Below are 17,646 nucleotides of genomic sequence, written 5' to 3'. Positions count from 1 at the left end.
ACCTTATTTGTTTTGTTCTAGATGGCCAAGCAGTTGTCCCATGACCTTTTACTGACAAGTTCGTCTTTCTCTCATGATTTGTCACGGTGTCTTTAGTATGTTCCTGTTCGCAGCTGTACTGGGGTCTGACAGCAGCAGCGGATTGTGCTGCTCTGTTTGTCCTGCCTCTCTCCGGCTGCTGAGCTGTTGGAAGGGTGGAGTTTATGTGTCCTTGCTCCTTAGGGCTGGGGTCAAGCTGTTGGAGACCCCACTTGGTGGAGGGCCCTAGAGTGGAGAAAGGGTGGTGGTCTCTGCCAATGGGCCCGTAGGCCTGGGACACCTCTGGTATAAGGACACCTGCAGGAATTCTCCCTGCTCCCTGCCTCCTCGGGCCTCCTGGTCTGAAGGGTAGAGTGCCTAGCCCACCTCTTTGCTCCTCCTCAGCTCCTGGGGGCTGGGGATCTGGTATAAGGGCCCTGCCCCCCCCCGCCCCCTCCCCCGGGTCTCAAGGGAGGCCAGCCCACCCCAGGGTTCCCCGGCTTCCAGCCTCCACCTGAGGCACAGCCTCTCACCTGTGTTAGCCAGGTCCTGCCCACCCACCTGCCCAGCCCCTGTGTACTCCAGCAGAAGGTTGCAGGTGGGAGCAGCAGAAGGTTTCAGGTGGGAGCAGTACAAGGTTGCAGGTGGGAGCAGCAGAAGGTTGCAGGTGGGAGCAGCAGAAGGTTTCAGGTGGGAGCAGTACAAGGTTGCAGGTGGGAGCAGCTGAGAAGCAGGATGTGCTTAAGCTGCCATATTCCCAGAATCCCCAGCCCTGGAACTGCATCTTAAAGGGACTGAAATCACGTTGTCTGTGACAGCTCAGGGTAGGGGAGAGCTAGAAGGGCAAGTCTGTTTCCAGATGAGAAATAATGAAAAACTTGTACCATTGTATGGTACTAACAGTGAGGATGGCAAATAGTAAAAATGTTTGAGGAATTTTTTTTCATTTTTATTATGAAAATTTTCAAATTCTTTTTACAGATAAGTAAAAAGAATTTACTTTTTAATTGTTTTATTTTTTTGAGAAAGAATCTCTCTCTGTTGCCCAGGCTAGAGTGCAGTGACATCATCATAGCTCACTGCAACCTCAAACTCCTGGGCTCAATCCATCCTCCTGCCTCAGCCTCCCCAGTAGCTGGGACTACAGGTGCATGCCACCATGCCTGGCTAATTTTTTCTATTTTTTGTAGAGACAAGGTCTTGCTGAGGCTGGTCACAAATGATATTTTTTTAAATGAATGTAATTATACCCATCACCTAGATATAACAATATTTGCCATGTTTATTTTCATTATTTATTTAGTTTATTATTTATTTTCCACTGAGGAGTTATAAATTCCAGACAACCTATTTCATCCCTGAAAACTTCAGCATGCATCTCTGAAAAGTAATGTTTTGGTTTTCATAACCACCTTACCATTATTATAGTTATTAACAAAATTAACACTCGTTCTGAATATGGTCTAAGACCCAGGCTATATATAGTCAGGTCGCCCCTATTGTCCTAACACATATCCAACCCCCCCACCCCCGTCTCTCACTCTGTTGGTCTGTTTGCACCAGGATCCAGTCCAAGGTCATTCCTTGCTTCTGGTTGTCTCTTTAATCTCTTTTGAACACCCCCCACCCTTTCCTGTGCTTTGACACTGACTCGTTCAAGAGCCCAGACCAGTTGCCCTGTGGGGTGTCCCTCTGTTGTGTGTGCTGGCTTCCTCGTGGCAGTGTTTCCCTGTCCTTCTAACCCGTGTTACCTGTGAACCCGTAGGGTCTGACAGGCTCAGGCAGGGGGGTCACCCGGGCTCAGTGACAGATGACGCTAAGGAGGAAGAAGTCAAGGATGATTTGATTCTACCTGAGTAACAGGGGTGACGCTGACACAGGGAAGGGAGCCAGTTTGATTTTGGATGTCTTTTGAGGCCTACAAAGGACACCCAGGCAGCAGGTGGATGTGTGAGCCTAGAGGGGGGTTGCGAGTCGGTGACCTACAGCTGGTCGCGCTCTCGCAGGCGGCAGAGCGAGAAGCCAGGTGAGACACCCGGCACTGAGCCCCTGGCAGAGGCGGCGCAGCCCCAGCCCAGTCGGGCCGGAGAAGGACCGGATCTGTCATCAAGGGAGCGTGGAAGGCCTTCCGAGCCGGGGGCTGGTGTCTAAGGGAGGGACAGAGAAGTCAGCTGTGACAAGGAGGAAGGGAGAAAGGAATTAGCCGGTAAAAGGCGATGTGAGCGGGGTCCAGAGAGCACACTTTTTCTTTTTGAGATGGAGAGACCTTGAGTTTGTTGAAATTCCAAAGGGACAAAGGTAGTCAGGAGGGGAAGGGTTGGAGATTTGAGGTCACTTCCGAGCAAGTGGGAGGCTATGGGGTCCTCTAGGCCCAGGCTGGGGAGGTTGGCTTGGACAGGAGGCCCCGTGCCCTCCACTGGGGGCGGGAGAAGGAATGGTGCATGCAGACAGGGATACCTTTGAGGGGACAGGCAAAAGGTGGCCACCCCCTGGTCACGTCTTCCCACCTCCCTGGGCTGGGAGGTTCTCTGCTGTACTGTTTCTGATCCTCCGGGCCCCAGCGGGATCTGCTGGGTCTTTGCCAGCCTTACTGAGAGCTCAGGTGACGCGAGTCCCTGAAGGGGCCCCACCCCAGATCCCACCCTGCCCTGGAGGAGCAGCCCGAGCAGGTAGCCCCATGAGGTCACCCAGAGGCTGGGGGCAGAGTCCAAGGCCTAGGTCACCCAGTCAAAAGGAAATGCGAAGTCAGAAAAGCAGAAGTGCAGCCCTGCTTTTCCCCATGAACCCAGGGGCCTGCTCGAGTCTTTCACAGAAACCAGCCCTGTAAGGGGGCGGGGATGACAGCCCCATTCTGCAGATAAAGAAACTGAGGCCCAGAAATTCAAGCGGTTGCTCAGAGAGAAGCTGCAGCTGTCTACAGGGGAACCCAAGTCTCTGGACTCCCACTCTATTCCTTTCTCCTGCTCAACCCAAGCTTCCACCCCAAGCCCAAGAGAAGAATCTCACCTAAGGCCATTATGTTTGGAATCTCAAGCTACATCCCCGTGATAAGACTACTGTGAGCCCTGGCGCCTCACCTGGGCTGCAAGGTCGGATCCCCTGAGGAGCCTTAAAACAAAATACTTTGCCCAGGCCCCAGCCCAAACCAGCTCCTTCAGAGCCTCAGAGCTGAGCCAGGCAGGGCTCCCCCAAATACTCTGAGGCTTGAGGACCAGGACCCTGCAGGGTCGCCCGCAGCCCCCCACCTTTGGTGGATGTGTAGCTCTGAGCCAGGCTGGGTGGTCACAGAGTGAGACCAGCCTCTGTCCTGGCTGGTGTAGGTGTAGCCGGGGGAGGGACCCACCCTGTGGACGCGGTTGAGCTCCTGGAGACAAAGCTCACGGTTCCTTCCCGCTCTCCCTCCACCCAGCCGGGGTGGCACCTAGCAGGCTCACTGAGTCCACAGGGGAGCCCATGACCCCTCGCGGCCCCTGAGCCTGTCCCCGGGCTGAGTTGCCTGGGGGCAACTGGGGGGCATTTCTTTTGCCTCTGGCAGCAGAGGATAGGATTTCCTAGTGCACCTGCCTCTGCCCCAGCACCTCCTAGGAGGGAAGGGGGGGTGAGGTCAGAGGGGCAGAGGTGGGGGTTGTGCAGCTGGTTGTTCTGGCATGTCCTCTGCCCCTCCCCTCTCAGAGGCGAGAAGGTGTGGTTGAGGGAGGAGGACCCCACTGGGAGCCCTGTGGTCATCACCTCCTCTCCCTTGGGAGGGGAAGCCCAGACCCAGGGCTGAGAGCCAACCTCTGTAGCTAAGAGTGGCTGGAGCACTGTAGGTTTGCTCAGTCCCTGCAGTGTGGGCCAGAACCGGAACCGCTGGCAGACCCCAGTCGTGTGGGCCTGACCCTTACAGGGGAAGAGAAGCAGGTGAGATGCTGGCTGCCAGTTCTGTGGTCCCAGCACCCCCACTCTTCTGATCCCTGTCACAGGGGGAGACTGCCCCTTGTTCCACCTGCAGGCAGGGCAGTGCTGAGGGCGCTTCCCTCCCCCTCCCAGCCCCTCCCTGGGGCTCAGAGTTTCTGGCGACACTGGAATTTGCAGCGGCTGCCCCTGTCTCTGGGGCCTGGCTGCATCTCTCCTGGTGACCCATGTTGGTGTGGGCAGTGTGTCCAAGACCCTGGCCTCAGGATAGGGACAGAGATGGATCCCATGTGTGACAAGTATGAGGCCTCCAGACTTCTGTGATTCCCTCCTGCCCCCCACCTTGGTAAGGAGGACGGGATTAGTCTACACCTGGGATCTGGGCTTCTGAGCCAGGCATAGGGGATCAGTGGGAAGTGATGGGAGAGTTTTCAAGGACAGAGTAGGGTGTGGGGCCCAGACTTGCTCTCAATGGGACCTCACCAGGTGTCCCTCTCCCTGAATCCACACCACACCTGGCTCTACTCGGGTGTCCTTTCTCTGAGCCCACAGTGGGTGCAGGAGAGGAGGGGCCTGGGGGACGTGGGCCAGGGAGAAAGGAGAATGGCGGTGGGGACAAAAGGATCACTGGGGCTCAAGGCAGGAGGGTGGGGGTCAGAGCCTGAACTGGGAGCGATCTGGCCTTGATGGGGGGGGTGGGTTGTCAGAGTGCTGCCTGGCCCTTGGGGCTGGGGAGGAAGCACCTCTGGTGGGAGAGGATAAGACGGTCCCCAAGGGCTTGGAGGAGGGGCCACAGCTCACTGGGGCTTGTGTCCACTGTGCTTGGCCAGAGCTCAATGCCCACCTACATGAGAGGGTGAAGGGAGGAGAGGCCAGGAGGAAGATCTGACCTTGGTTAAGGAGGGGCAGCTGGTGCCTGTCCCCCTCCTCTGGGTCCTTACAGCGTGGGGGGCACAGACATGTACATGGACGTGGATGTGCAGGCAGGAGTTGGGTGCATGTGGGCACACAGGTATGGGAGGGCACATTGCCTTGGTGACCAAGTCTGGAGGAGAGAAACCAGGCAGCCCAGCGGGCAGGTAGTGGTGTGGTCAGAATCCCTCGTATCCTCTGCATGGCTGGCAGGATCCAGACGCTGGTTCCCTCTGCTACCACATCTGCCCAGACGCTTCCTCTTTGGGAACCCCTGCCCTCCCCCCACAAGCTTCCTCTTTCCCATCAGTTTGGTGAAAAAGGAATGAATGTTTTTTTAGGCTCCTGCCTAAGATCCAGGGAGAGGCTACCGTGGGCAGGGCATGCTTCCCCTCTTGAGGAGTTTAGAGCTTAGTGAACATGTATGTCATGGTATACAAGGAACTTCTATGATTTCCTAGAAGTTTTGTGGTGCAATGTTGAGGCTGCAGAAAAGTTTAAAGAAGAAAACAAAACAAAAACAAATATAACTGCTATCACCACACTGCCCAGAGAGAGACCTCTCTTAGCATTTTGGAAGGTTTCCAAAAACACAAAATTGAAATTATGCTAACTCTACCATTTTGAAATCTGCTTTTTCCCTGGGGCATTATGTATTCTTAGAAAACATAATGCTATTCTACATGGGGCTTGATAATGTTCATTATCTGTCCCTCTGCTGGGCTGAGGGTGGTGGCACGTGGGAGGAATCTCAGGAAAGATCTTGAACCTGGCACCTGGGCTGAGTCCTGAAGAAGGAAAAGGAGTCAGCCAGGTAAGAAACGGGCGGAGTTGGGGCAGGGCAGGCTGTGAAATGAGCCAGGCCTGCAGGAGACACAGCAGAGGGTGGGGACTTCTCACAACTGGATTAGAGTTCAGGGCAAGGAGCAAGGAGTGGCAGCAAATAAGGTAGAAGCACAGGCAGGCAATCGTGGCCTCTTATGCCTGGTAAAGGACTCAGACTTTGCCCTGCAGCCAGCAGGGAGCCCCGAGGTGTGCACCGGGAGAGCTTCTGTTCTGTGAGCACGGTAGACACACCAGGCTCACCTTCTGTGGGACTAAACCCCCCAGTCGCCCTCACTTTGTTTTGGAGGCGGAAAGGGTCATACCTTCCTTTGCCTGTCCATTTCTGGCCCATCTGGCTGTCATCTCTTTCTCCCTCTCTTGTCTGGAATTGGTTCTGACACCTGCAAATTCCACATTGGAAAATTTTAGCCCCAAATCCAGAGGCCATGTTCATTCCAATGCCAGAGCTTTCTAGGCTGGGAGGGAAGGAGGGGCGGGAACGTTCCCTGGGGGCTGTAGAATGCACAGGGCTCTGAATGGGGACCACCAAAAGCGGTGGGTCCCAGGCCACTTCTTTGTTCGTGCCCAACATCTTACTGCCTCTGTGAGTACACAGCTGTGAGATCTGGGTTATCCATATTATTGATAATAAATGTAATTAATGCAATTGTCCCATCCATCTGCAGCACTGAATACTTTGAAAAGCACTTTCAAGAACATTTCCTCATTCTATCTTTACTACAATTTCCGGAATGGGCAGAGCAGACATTTTATACCCGGGGAAACCGAGGCAGGGAGGCATTGTGACTTTCAGAAGGTCGCCCAGGTGGCAAATGGCTGAGTCGGGACTTTGTGAGCCCAGTGGTCCCCTGAAAGTCACATCTCCTTCTTCCTCCCTTAGGTGGACGAACCCCCGGAGCCCGTGTACGCGAACGTAGAGAGGCAGCCTCGGGCCACTTCGCCAGGCGCTGCCGCGGTCCCGCACCCCAGCCCGGTGTGGGAGACGCACACGGACGCCAGCACGGGGCGTCCCTACTACTACAACCTGGACACGGGAGTGATGACCTGGGAGTCACCCTTTGAGACTGCCGAGGGCTCCGCTAGCCCAGCCACCTCCCTGACCTCGGTGGGCAGCCGCGAGAGCCTGGAGACCGAGTGGGGCCAGTACTGGGATGAGGAGAGCCGCAGGGTGTTCTTCTACAACCCCCTGACCGGCGAGACCGCCTGGGAGGACGAGCCGGAGGACGACGAGCTGGAGATGCAGCCGAGCCTGAGCCCCGGCAGCCCCAGGGACCCGAGGGTGAGGGGCGGGGCCCCCTCTGGGAGTCCCTGGCCACGCCCCCTGCTCCACCTGGCCCCAACCTGAGGGTTGAGGGGCGGGGCTATCTCTGCGATCCCTCCGGCCCCGCCTCCTGCCCCACCTAGCCCCAGGGACCCAGAGGCAAGGGGCTGGGCTTGGTCCAAAAGGGCGGGGCCGGGGCAGCACTGGCACCGGGAGCCTCTGACTCCACCTTCTGGCCCCCGCAGCCCCCCACCCCCGAGACGGACTACCCCGAGTTGCTGACCAGCTACCCGGAGGAAGACTATTCCCCCGTGGGCTCCCTCGGTGAGCCCGGCCCCACCTCTCCCTTGACCGCACCCCCGGCTGGTCTTGTCACATCAGCCAGGACAAGCAGACGCTTTACACCAACCACTTCACCCAAGAGCAGGTAGGGGCAGGGGGCAGATGGACCCAGACAGCCGCGGGGTCGCTCACCTCAACTTTCCTCACTAGTAGCTCCCCTTAGTACTGTAAACTGCAGCTCCCACGCAGACTAAGCCAGCCCAAGATTCGGGGTCACCTGCATCTGCCTCTCCGAGCTTCCTGGTGCTGTCTTGGACCCTGGTTGGAGGGAGCATTTTCTCCCCTCTCATGACCTGGGGGGGGGCCCTGATCATCCCTCTCCCCACAGTGGGTGAGGTTGGAGGACCAGCACGGGAAACCGTACTTCTACAACCCAGACGACTCCTCCGTCCGGTGGGAGCTGCCCCAGGTAACCAGCCGGGGAAGGGAGAGTGCTGGGGGGAGCCGGGGGGCCTATACATGACAGTGGCTTTCTCCCCAGGTCCCTGTGCCTGCCCATGGAAGCATCCGAAAATCCAGTCATGACAGTGACACTCCAGCCCAGGTCAGCCCCCCTGAGAAGGTAATGGAGGTGTCATGAAGGCCCTGGTAAGACCACCACAGAAGAAATGGGGAGTTTCTGGAGATCCTGGGGGTAAGGACTGGGTGGGACACATCTATCTCCCCCATGGGCCCCAGCACTGGGCCCCAGAGGTGGGTGAGGTTGGGAAGTGGGAAGGAATCTCTCCTGCCGCTGCTGCTGGGGAGCAGGCACCACCCTCTCCAGCCAGGAGGCTGGGCTGGTAACGAGCGTTCAGTGGAGACACAGGCCCAGCCCGTGGGGAGTTGCAGCTGAGGGGGAGACTAGCCTCTGCCCCCCAGGGCTCACCCTGGACTACCCCCCCTTTCTGCTTCTCTCTCTTAGATCAAGACCCTGGACAAGGCAGGGATGCTGCGTCGCACCAGGACGGTGGACGAGGCAAAGCGGCTCCGGGGAGAGCCCCTCTGCACCTAGACTAGGGCAGGGTGGGCCTTAAAGATGTTCACTTCCCACATGCCAGGCTCTTATTAATCTTCATAGTGACTTCATGAGAGGTCCTGTGAGGAAACTGCGGCACCGAGAGATTAAAGTGACTTGCCCAAGGTCACCTGGCTACCAGGTGTTAGATTTGGGAGTCTACCCCTCACAGTCAGGTGCCCTGGTCCTGGGGCTAGGAGGGGGGCCTCAGCCTAGGACCAAATCTAAGTCCTGCCCACCCGCCGCTTCCCCACCCCCATCTAGGAAGAAGCACTGGAGTGCCTCCTGGACGGTGCTGGAGGGTGGTGTCCTGACATTCTTCAAGGACTCAAAGACCTCAACTGCAGTTGGCCTGGTGAGGCCCAGGCCCCCAGGGCAGGGACCACCCCAGCTGCTCTGTCTGGCTTAGAAAAGACCAGGTCTGAGATAGCGGGTCCATGAGTGTCAAAGGAGCTGGGCCTTGGCAAGGAGGCGGTGATAACAGCAGGTTCACCCCAGGACAAGCAGTTTCAGCCACTTGGGGAGGGGGAGCAGTCCTTGAGGGTGGACAGCTCCAGGCTGGAGGGCAGGGAGGCTGGGGGCTGGACACACCTGCTCACAGGGATGGGGCTCTGCTCCTTCCGTCCGACTCCTGGGCGGGCAGGCAGCAAGGGACAAGCCAGCCAGCAGGATCTCTGGGTTCCAGGAACCCTCGGGTCCCTTTCACCCAGAGCTGTTGCCTGGCCCTGCCGGCAACCCCATCCTGTCCCTATAGCCAGGGTGCAGCAGCAGGCCCATCTGAGCTGAGGGCTCCCTGTGACCCTGCCCACCCTTCCTCCCTGTCCCACAGAGGCAGCCCTCCAAGTTCTCCACCCCTGAGTAAACGGTGGAGCTGAAGGGGGCCTCTCTCTCCTGGGCCCCCAAAGACAAATCCAGCAAGAAGAATGTGCTGGAGGTGAGTGGTGGGGTGGGGAGGAGGAGGGAAGGGGCGTCCTGATGTCCAGGGACCCTCACTGTAGGCGAGCCCCAAGGAGGAGCACCTGGGAAGAGCTGGGGCTGCAATTCTCGGGGCTCAAGGCCAGGGATTCTGCAGTTCCCTCCCCAGGAACTGAGTTACTCGTCCTTGCCCTGGAGGGTGGTGAGAAGTAGAGGGAGATGAGACCCTGTCCTGCCTAGAATGGTGGCCGCATCCCAACCCGAGGCAGGAAGCTCCCTGGCCCTGGTGCTTACCCTGACGGGCTGGGCAACCTGCTCTTTCTCCCCAGGTCCCCATCCCTGCCCCTGGGCCAGAGCCCAGCTTCCCGCTGGACTGAGGCCCCAGTGAATGAGCCAGGGCAGTGCACGAGCTGTCAGGGTCCTGCAGCAGGTAAGGGTCCTCCCAGTGCCACCCCTTTCACTGTTCACATGCTGTCTTCTTTTCCTTTTCCTTTTCTATTTTTTGGAGCTAGAGTCTCGCTCTGTCACCCAGACTAGAGTGCAGTGGCATCTTCATAGCTCACAGCAACCTCAAACTCCTAGGTTCAAGCAATCCTACTGCCTCAGCCTCCCGAGTAGCTGGGACTATAGGTGCACACCACGACGCTTGGCTAATTTTTTTTATTGTTAGTAGAAATGGGATCTCGCTCTTCCTTAGGCGGGTTTCAAACTCCTGGGCTCAAGTGATCCTCCCACCTCAGCTTCCCAGAGTGCCAGGATTACAGGCGTGAGCCACCGTGCCCTGCCCACTGTCATGTTTTTAAACTACTCATTCCCCACACCTCAGTCCCTAAACATTTTGAGGCAAGTTACAACAAAAACATACGTGCAGTGAACTGTTAAAACTAGGACCAGGCAAAACAAGTGAGACACGGGCTCAAGGTGGAGAGGAAGGAGGGGCACGTGAGACCCAGGTGCTAGGGTGGTGGTGTTTGCACAAATTTAGCTCCAGTTTTCCTGGTATCAAAGGTGAAAAGAGAAGGCCTATCAGTTACATGGCTCTTATTGAAAAAATAACAACACAACCTACCCCTAGGATCAAAGTGTCTTCCTAATTCTTAGTGCTTTTTTTTTTTTTCCCCCCAGAGGCAGGCTGGCCCTGTTGCCCAGGCTGAAGTGCAGGGGTGTAGCCTCAAACTCCCGGGCTCAAGCAATCCTCTCACCTCAGCCTCTCAAAGTGCTGGAGTTACAGACGTGAGTCACTGCACCCAGCCTAAGCCTTAGCTCTTAAAAAATGTCTAGTGTGTAGCTCCAGAAACATGGGATCTAGAGGCATGAGGCCAGTGCCTGCAAAAGAGCCCCCCGGGCGGTTTAGTTAGGGGTCTCAGGGCTGTTTGGGTACCATATTATGATGATAGCCAAAAGCATAACCTTGTATCTCAGCTCAGAAAAAGCCATTCTGCAAGGAGCCTGAGCGTGTAGCTTTCTGATAACTCACCAAGCTTCATTCAGTTCTCGAACCAGGATATCTACAGAGCAGAGTTGGAAAACTGGTTTCATCCCATGAGCTACTCTGATTTGGAGCTACCCTGAGAATTCTGGAGCCTTCTCCAGGCTTAGCAGGGTAGGATTCTGTGATCAAGTAGCAATGTCTGCCATAGTGTCACATGGAGGAAGGACATCACATTTGCTAGCCATGTCCCTTCTCTGACCTCGAAGGACAGCCTTCAAAGACAGTTCTCTTACGGAGATCATCCGTGGGCTTTTGATGAAAGCTTCAGAGCAGGACTTTCTGAGCCGTGTTTGCTGGCAAGGAGCGGAAGGCAGATGGTGCTCTTGGCAGCTGCTCGGGCCAAGGGAAGGCTGACAGTCCTGAGTTGAAGTCAAGGAACCCCCTGCCTCCTGGCTGGCTGGCGGCCACCCTCCCTCCACACAGGGTGGCCTGTAGGCAACTCCAGGATGTTCCTCAAGAGACAGCCCCAAATTCTATACCACCGAGGACAGATGGGTTAGTTGGGCCCAGGAAATGTCCACAGCAAGTCTTCCTAGTCACCCCAAAGCCACAGAAAATGTATTAGTCCCCTCAGAGCCACTAGTACCCTCAGCCTGCCTGTGCGTGCGGCAGGATCGACGTGTTGTGCAGTACGTTCTGTGTAGCTATGTAGCTTGGCCGCCTTTTTTTTTTTTTAACCAGAACGAATCTGCAGAACAGCTTTGTCTTTGGTCTGAAACTTTCAAATACGAACTGAGTATGTTTTGAGAGAGCTGCCACCGATAATGGAGGTTGTTGTAGAAGTGTCATTAGGCCACTCTCTGGGGTCATCCCCGGCAGGGCCCCGCCTGCTTAGATTACAGTGGGGCCTGCTGGCCGCCGCTCAAGGTTCTCTAGTCTTTGCAAGGGCGGTGGAGGGGTGGAACATGCCTTTTTCTTTTTCCTTTTTCATTTTTAAAGCAGTTTAAGTATTAATAGTACTCATGTATAAGTTTAAAAGGGGGGCAGCGGAAAGACAATCCTCTCTGATCCTAGAAGTTGTTCCTTGTTTGAGACGGTTTCTGCTGCCTCTCTCCCTGGACCTGAGGGCAGGGCTGGTGGGGGCTGCCACAGCCCAACATTCGCATTAACCCTGAACTCGGGCCTCAGAGCCAGAGGCTGCAGAGGATCCATCCAATCAGAAAGGGCTTGGAGCATCAGGCCTGTTGTAGCCAGTCTCCCTCTGGCGTTGGGTTGAATTTCTGCTTCTCTATGAAGTGGGCTGAAAGGGAATGCACTGCCCAGGCTGGAGGCTGGGGGGGGGGGGGGGGGGGGCGGATCTCCTGGCTGCTAAAGGAGGGGCAGCACTCTAGGTCCTCAGGGAGCATATGGGAGGGGCTTGGGGGACACTCACGTTCTCTGGGATCAGCCATGATCTGCTTTCGAATCCTCTCTCCCCACATTTCCTTCCCTGTTAGCTCCAGTGGCTGGGGCTGTCCCTCAGGAAGCTTCCCTCCCTTAGTTTCTTGCAGGCCAGTGCTCTGGGTCAGTCCTGCCACGTCCTGCGGCTCATGGGGAGGTGGGATGGGGCAGGGGACGTTTCCCCAACAGCTGAGCCATGGAGATCTGCCCTCCATTGCCACTAGCTGTGTGCCCATGAGGAAGCTGCTAAAACTTGCTGAGCCTCTATTTGGTCATCTGTAACACAGAGAAGCTGTCACCCTCTGCTTTAAGGGAGGTGGAAGCCCTTGGCTCCATTAGGCTCTGAGCTCCTGGGGGTAGGGGACAGGTCTCTGCACCCACCCCCCTCGGGGCCAACCCCCAGGGCAGACCCAGGGAACCAGAGATGACCCAATGATTTGTGTCCCTCTAGCTACGGAGCCGAGATGGCTCGGAGTACCTGATCCAGCACGACTCAGAGGCCATCGTCAGCACCTGGCACAAGGCCATCGCCCAGGGCATCCAGGAACTGGTAGGCAGGGCCTGAGGTCTATAGGCCCAGTAGGGAGGGGTGGCCAGCGGTTGCACGGCAGCTGTGCTCACTGGGGGACACAGGGACCTCTGTGGCACCAGTAGGCAAGTGCCACTCCCTGCAAATGCAGTGTCCCCCTGCATGGCTGGGATGGCAGGACAGACTGCTAAAGAAACTGCCTTCTGTAATCTGTGAATCCAGCCTGGGGGTGGCCCTGCAGGTGTACTCTCCACGTGCAGTGGGGGCTCATCCTAGAGGAATTTCCCATTTTGAGGGAGGCGGGAGGAAAAGTAAATACTCTGGGAACCAACTTTAGGCGGGAGTGGCAGGCTGAAACTAGAAGGTGAAGTTTAAAAGTATTGATTTCATGCATCTCCCATTTCCTAGGTTCAAAATATCAATTGCATAAGTACAGATAGGGCAGGTCTCCTCTGGCAACTATTTACCTGGAAATGACCTGAGGCTTTTTGACCCTTAATTCCCTATGAGCCAACACCGGGTGCAGCTTTTGGCTGTATTAACAGAGGTAGGAACCCAGAGCCAGAGAGGCGATGTTGGTCAGTTGTTGGCAGTGCTCCGGCCCCAGCTGGAATTAGAAGCTCAGAACTGGGAGGCACACACTGGGTGCGGCTACAGGAGCTGAGGCAAATACAGGAAGAGGGGCCAGGCACTGGGAGGTGGGGAGGGGAGGATAGTGTGACTGATTCCAACACCTGTAGGGCTCCAGGCAGCTAAGGGAGGCCAATGTGCTGAGGTTCCATAGTAGAGGTGAGGGGAGTTAACCTGGGTAAGGGAAGAGAGATCGCTTTGTCTGAGGACCGTACCTGCTGGGAGGGCATTTCAGGTCCCTTGCCCCATCCTGGAAGGACCCCCAGCTGGCCCATGGCCCTGCCTCTCTGAAGCTCTGCGATTGCAGTCCGCAGACTTGCCCCCGGAGGAGGAAAGTGAGAGCGGCAGTGTGGACTTCGGGTCCAGTGAGCGCCTGGGGAGCTGGCAGGAGAAAGAGGATGACACGCGGCTGAGTACAGGTGTGTGCAGGGCGGGTGATGCCCGCTGGGGCCTGCCCAGCTCACAACCCAGATGCCACCAACTAACTCACAAGGTCCTACTTTCCCCTGCGGCAGGCGCATCCGCCCTGGTCCCCGAGGGTCTGGAGAGCGACCGGAAGAAGGTCCAGCACAAGCTCCGCAAGTTTCTGCAGAGGCGGCCCACGCTGCAGTCGCTGCGGGAGAAGGGCTACATCAAAGGTACCCGGCTCGCAGAGGGCGCGCGGGTGGCGCTAACGAGCCTCTCCCCCAGACCAGGTGTTCGGCTGTGCCCTGGCAGAGCTGTGCGAGCGCGAGCGCAGCCCGGTGCCGCGCTTCGTGCAGCAGTGCATCCGCACCGTCGAGGCGCGCGGTATGTGCGGCGGGCTGGGCCGGGCCTCCCGCCCAGTCTGCAGGATGGAGACCCTGGGTGGGCGCAGGGTTGAGCAGGGAAAGAACGGGAGGCCTCGACTAGGAGTCCCCAGGGGCTTCAGCCCCACCCCACCCCACCCCACCCAACCCAGGTCCGCGCCTCCCTCTGCCCCAGGGCTGGACATCAATGGGCTGTACCGCATCAGTGGAAACCTGGCCACTATCCAGAAGCTGCGCTATAAGGTGGACCAGGGTGAGGCTGGTCCCCATCCCTGCCCCAGGGCCTGAAGGCGCGAAGGGGCCCTGACCTCTCTTCCTCTGCCTCAGATGAGCGCCTCGACCTGGACGACGGACGCTGGGAGGACGTGCACGTTATCACCGGCGCGCTGAAGCTCTTCTTCCGGGAGCTGCCCGAGCCCCTCTTCCCCTTCTCACACTTCCGCCAGTTCATCGCGGCCATCAGTGAGCACCTGCGGGAGGTGGGGTGGATGGGGCAGGGGTGGAACTGTCCTGCCTCGGCCCACCCTCTTGGCCGGGCTCTGTGCCACCACGCTGGCTGACCCCGCTCCCCTCGCAGAGCCCACCCTCCTCCTCCTTCCTCCCTCTGCGACTCCCTCTCTCTGACCCTTCCCTTGCGCAGAGTTGCAGAATCAGGCCCAGCGCAGCCGCTGTGTGGGTGACCTGGTGCGCTCGCTGCCCGCCCCCAACCACGACACGCTGCGGCTGCTCTTCCAGCACCTGTGCCGGTGAGCAGGGTGGGCGGGTGGGAATAGGGCGGCGGGTCCTGGCAGGACCCTCCCCCCTGTTTCCCCCCAGCTCTGGGTCCTGATTCCACCCACCCCACCGCAGGGTGATCGAGCACGGCGAGCAGAACCGCATGTCGGTGCAGAGCGTGGCCATCGTGTTCGGGCCCACGCTGCTGCGGCCGGAGACAGAAGAGACCAGCATGCCCATGACCATGGTGTTCCAGAACCAGGTGGTGGAGCTCATCCTGCAGCAGTGCTCGGATATCTTCCCGCCGCACTGACTGCGGACCTGGGACTGGGGCGGCTGGAGGCCACCTGGCTGGACTTCGCCAAGACCCTCCGCCTCCCACCCGTCTGCAGGCGGTTGTGACGTTCGCACCGCTCCCCCTCTCGCCCCCCCCCCCCCCCCCCCGCCGCGGGTCCGAGGCTATGGTGACCCCTGGTGGGCAAAATGTGATTTTTCTGGGGCATGTCCTGTTAGGGGTTAACCGGGTTCTGCTTTCTATCGCGGCGCCGCCCGCTGTGCGCGTGCGACAGTGTGTGGGGGTGAGTTTGCTGGGAGGGACCGCATTGGGAGGAGGAATTTGGTGAGGGGCTTCCTGGCTGCTTCAGGCCTTCACCAAGACCCCGTGTGCCCCAGCCCTGTGCGGACCATGAAGCAGCTGAGACACCTTCCCCGCTGCCCAAACAGGACTAACCTGGCCTCCAGCATGGGCAGCCGGACCTGCCTTCCTCAGGCCTCGGGGGTGACACTGCCGCGGGCCCCTCTGGCAGGCTGGCTGCGGACCAGTTTCAGCTGCCTTCCTCTCCATGCTCCTGCCCTCCCTGGCCCACTCGTGTTCTGTGCAAGGGTTCTTCATGGTGGCTAAATATGCACCATTTCCACACACCATCCCATTTTATAGATGAGGTGACTGAGGCTTGGAGAGGCAAAGTGACTTATTCAGGGTCCAGTGGATGATGACTTCCCAGAAAAGGCTCCCCTCACACTAGAGCACAGCCAGGGGTGGGGTGGGGGGGATCAGTCCTTTCAGCTGCCCAACCCCCAACCCCCAACCCCAGCATGGGCCTGTGAGCAGAGCAAGGGGACTAAGGTGGGTGTTTTCTGTCTGGGCCTGAAGGCAAAGAGGGAACCTGCCCCAGCTGTTCTCCCCTGGGGGACGGGGACGGGGCAAAGCACTGGCAGGAGCCCCCTGCCCCTCTTAGCCCTCTAGCTGTCAAGGATCCCCGCCTGGTGCCCACCTAACAGGAAGAGGTGGGAGAGTCTGCGGGGTGGGGGGAAAGAGGACGCAATCCCAGGATCGGAAGTGTGACCCCTGGGGTCCGCAGCCCCTTTCCTCCTGAGACATGAGCCACCTCAGTTTACAGATCTCGGCCCCCAGCCCTACCCACCTGTTCATTTATTCAAAACATGACAGCTACTATTTATTGGGCATTTGTACCATGCCAAGTATTTTACCTGGCCTATCTCATTGTTCCTCACAGCCAATATTTATTGTCTGCTCTTCTGTGCCAGACACTGTGCCCTGGGGCGGGGACTGCACACGCTGCCTGCCCTGGTGGAGCCTATGGTCCGGCAGGTGGGGCTGACCCACGCCCACCCCAGTGCCAGCGGGGCCAGGGCAAGAGTACACACGGAGGGCTCACCCCGTATGTCTAGACATTTGGAAGTTACAAATCAAGCTAGCAACTGTTAAATAAAATACGTTCTATTCTCCTACTCTGACAGATATGCTTTGATAGTGACCTGGAAGGGCAGGTTCCAATTTAAACTCCTTGACTTCCGCGTTCCCTGCCCCGACGTGGGCATGAGAAGAGCTGGCCTGGCCCTCAGCTGCCCGCTTGTCTTCCCACCCTCAGAGCCGTCTCAGCCCAAGCAGAGGTTCACATGCACACGTGTGGACACTCTAGTCCCTGTGTGCAAGCTGCCCATAGCTCCTGCAACCCGCTGCCACTTGGCCACCCTACTGGTGACAGAGTCCACCCTTGAGGGACATTCTGGAGTCCCCCACATTGGGAGTGTGGTCTGAAGGGGAGGGTCTGGCCTTCGAGAGGGCCCCACAGAGTCCTTACCCTGTGAGGGAAGGCGCAGGCAGGGAAGTCTGGACTGGAGTCTTGCCAAGCAGGGGACCCACGGCAGGGACCCCCACCCCCACCCAGGTCTAAAGGCGGAACTGGACAGACCTTGAGCAACTGATGACTTGGTCAACCACTGTACAAGAGCTGGGAGAAGCACAGGGTGCTCTGAAGCTGTGTCAAGGGGGTGACTGTTGTCCAGGGATCCCAGATGCCTCTGCAGAAGCCACATTTGAGTGAAGCAGTAAAGAATGAAGAGGCAACCAGGCCAGGGGTTAAGGGAAGGGTGTCTAGTCAGAGGGAACAGCATGTGCAGAGGCTCTGGGGCAAGAAGGCTTGTGGGGAGAACAATGTCTGAGAGAAGACCATCATGGCTGGAGCCCAGAAAGCCAGTGGGCATGGGCACCAGCTGAGGCCAGAGAGCTGGTAGGGGACAGAGCATTTGGGGCATGTGGCCGAGAGCTTTGGGTCACCAGGACAACAAGCTGGAGGATCCTTGGGCAGGGAGGTCTTGGGAAATGTCTGCTCCCCACCCCTGCCCCAGGCTTCTGACTCTGCCAAGGCCTTATGGGCAAATAATGTAGCAGCAGACAGAGAAGTCCTAGAATCATCACATTTTGTCACAAGGAGCAGCTTCATAAGTCACCCATTGCCAATGAGAAAACTCCTAGAGAGACGACGTCATAATTCACCTGAGGTCACTGGCAGGGCCTGGGTCAGAGCTTTGTTTGTGCAGTCTGAGGCCCTACTGTGTGCCCCACCAAAGTCTGAGGCACAGCAGATGTCCTGAACACTGAGCACAGCGCGTGGTGGGCACTGC

General features: G+C 57.7%; 1 protein-coding gene across 1 annotated transcript; it reads left to right on the top strand.

Annotated features, from left to right (window-relative positions):
• The first annotated feature begins 6,673 nt into the window (after window positions 1-6,673).
• Window positions 6,674-16,470, top strand: LOC123620550 (rho GTPase-activating protein 27-like). The gene is given in 17 exon segments (XM_045525884.1): window positions 6,674-6,949; window positions 7,177-7,291; window positions 7,294-7,358; window positions 7,602-7,682; window positions 7,755-7,835; window positions 7,952-8,023; window positions 8,178-8,245; window positions 8,535-8,625; window positions 9,100-9,204; window positions 12,509-12,607; window positions 13,524-13,635; window positions 13,732-13,854; window positions 13,907-14,005; window positions 14,180-14,257; window positions 14,332-14,466; window positions 14,645-14,750; window positions 14,854-16,470. Coding segments are annotated over 17 exon segments (1,848 nt in total). The 5' UTR covers window positions 6,674-6,709; the 3' UTR covers window positions 15,032-16,470.
• Window positions 16,471-17,646: the final 1,176 nt, after the last annotated feature.

Source organism: Lemur catta, chromosome 15 (genome assembly GCF_020740605.2).
Source record: "Lemur catta isolate mLemCat1 chromosome 15, mLemCat1.pri, whole genome shotgun sequence".
Taxonomy (NCBI): domain Eukaryota; kingdom Metazoa; phylum Chordata; class Mammalia; order Primates; family Lemuridae; genus Lemur; species Lemur catta.
Note: the sequence above shows the minus strand (reverse complement) of the source record. Positions and strands in the feature narration are given on the sequence as shown.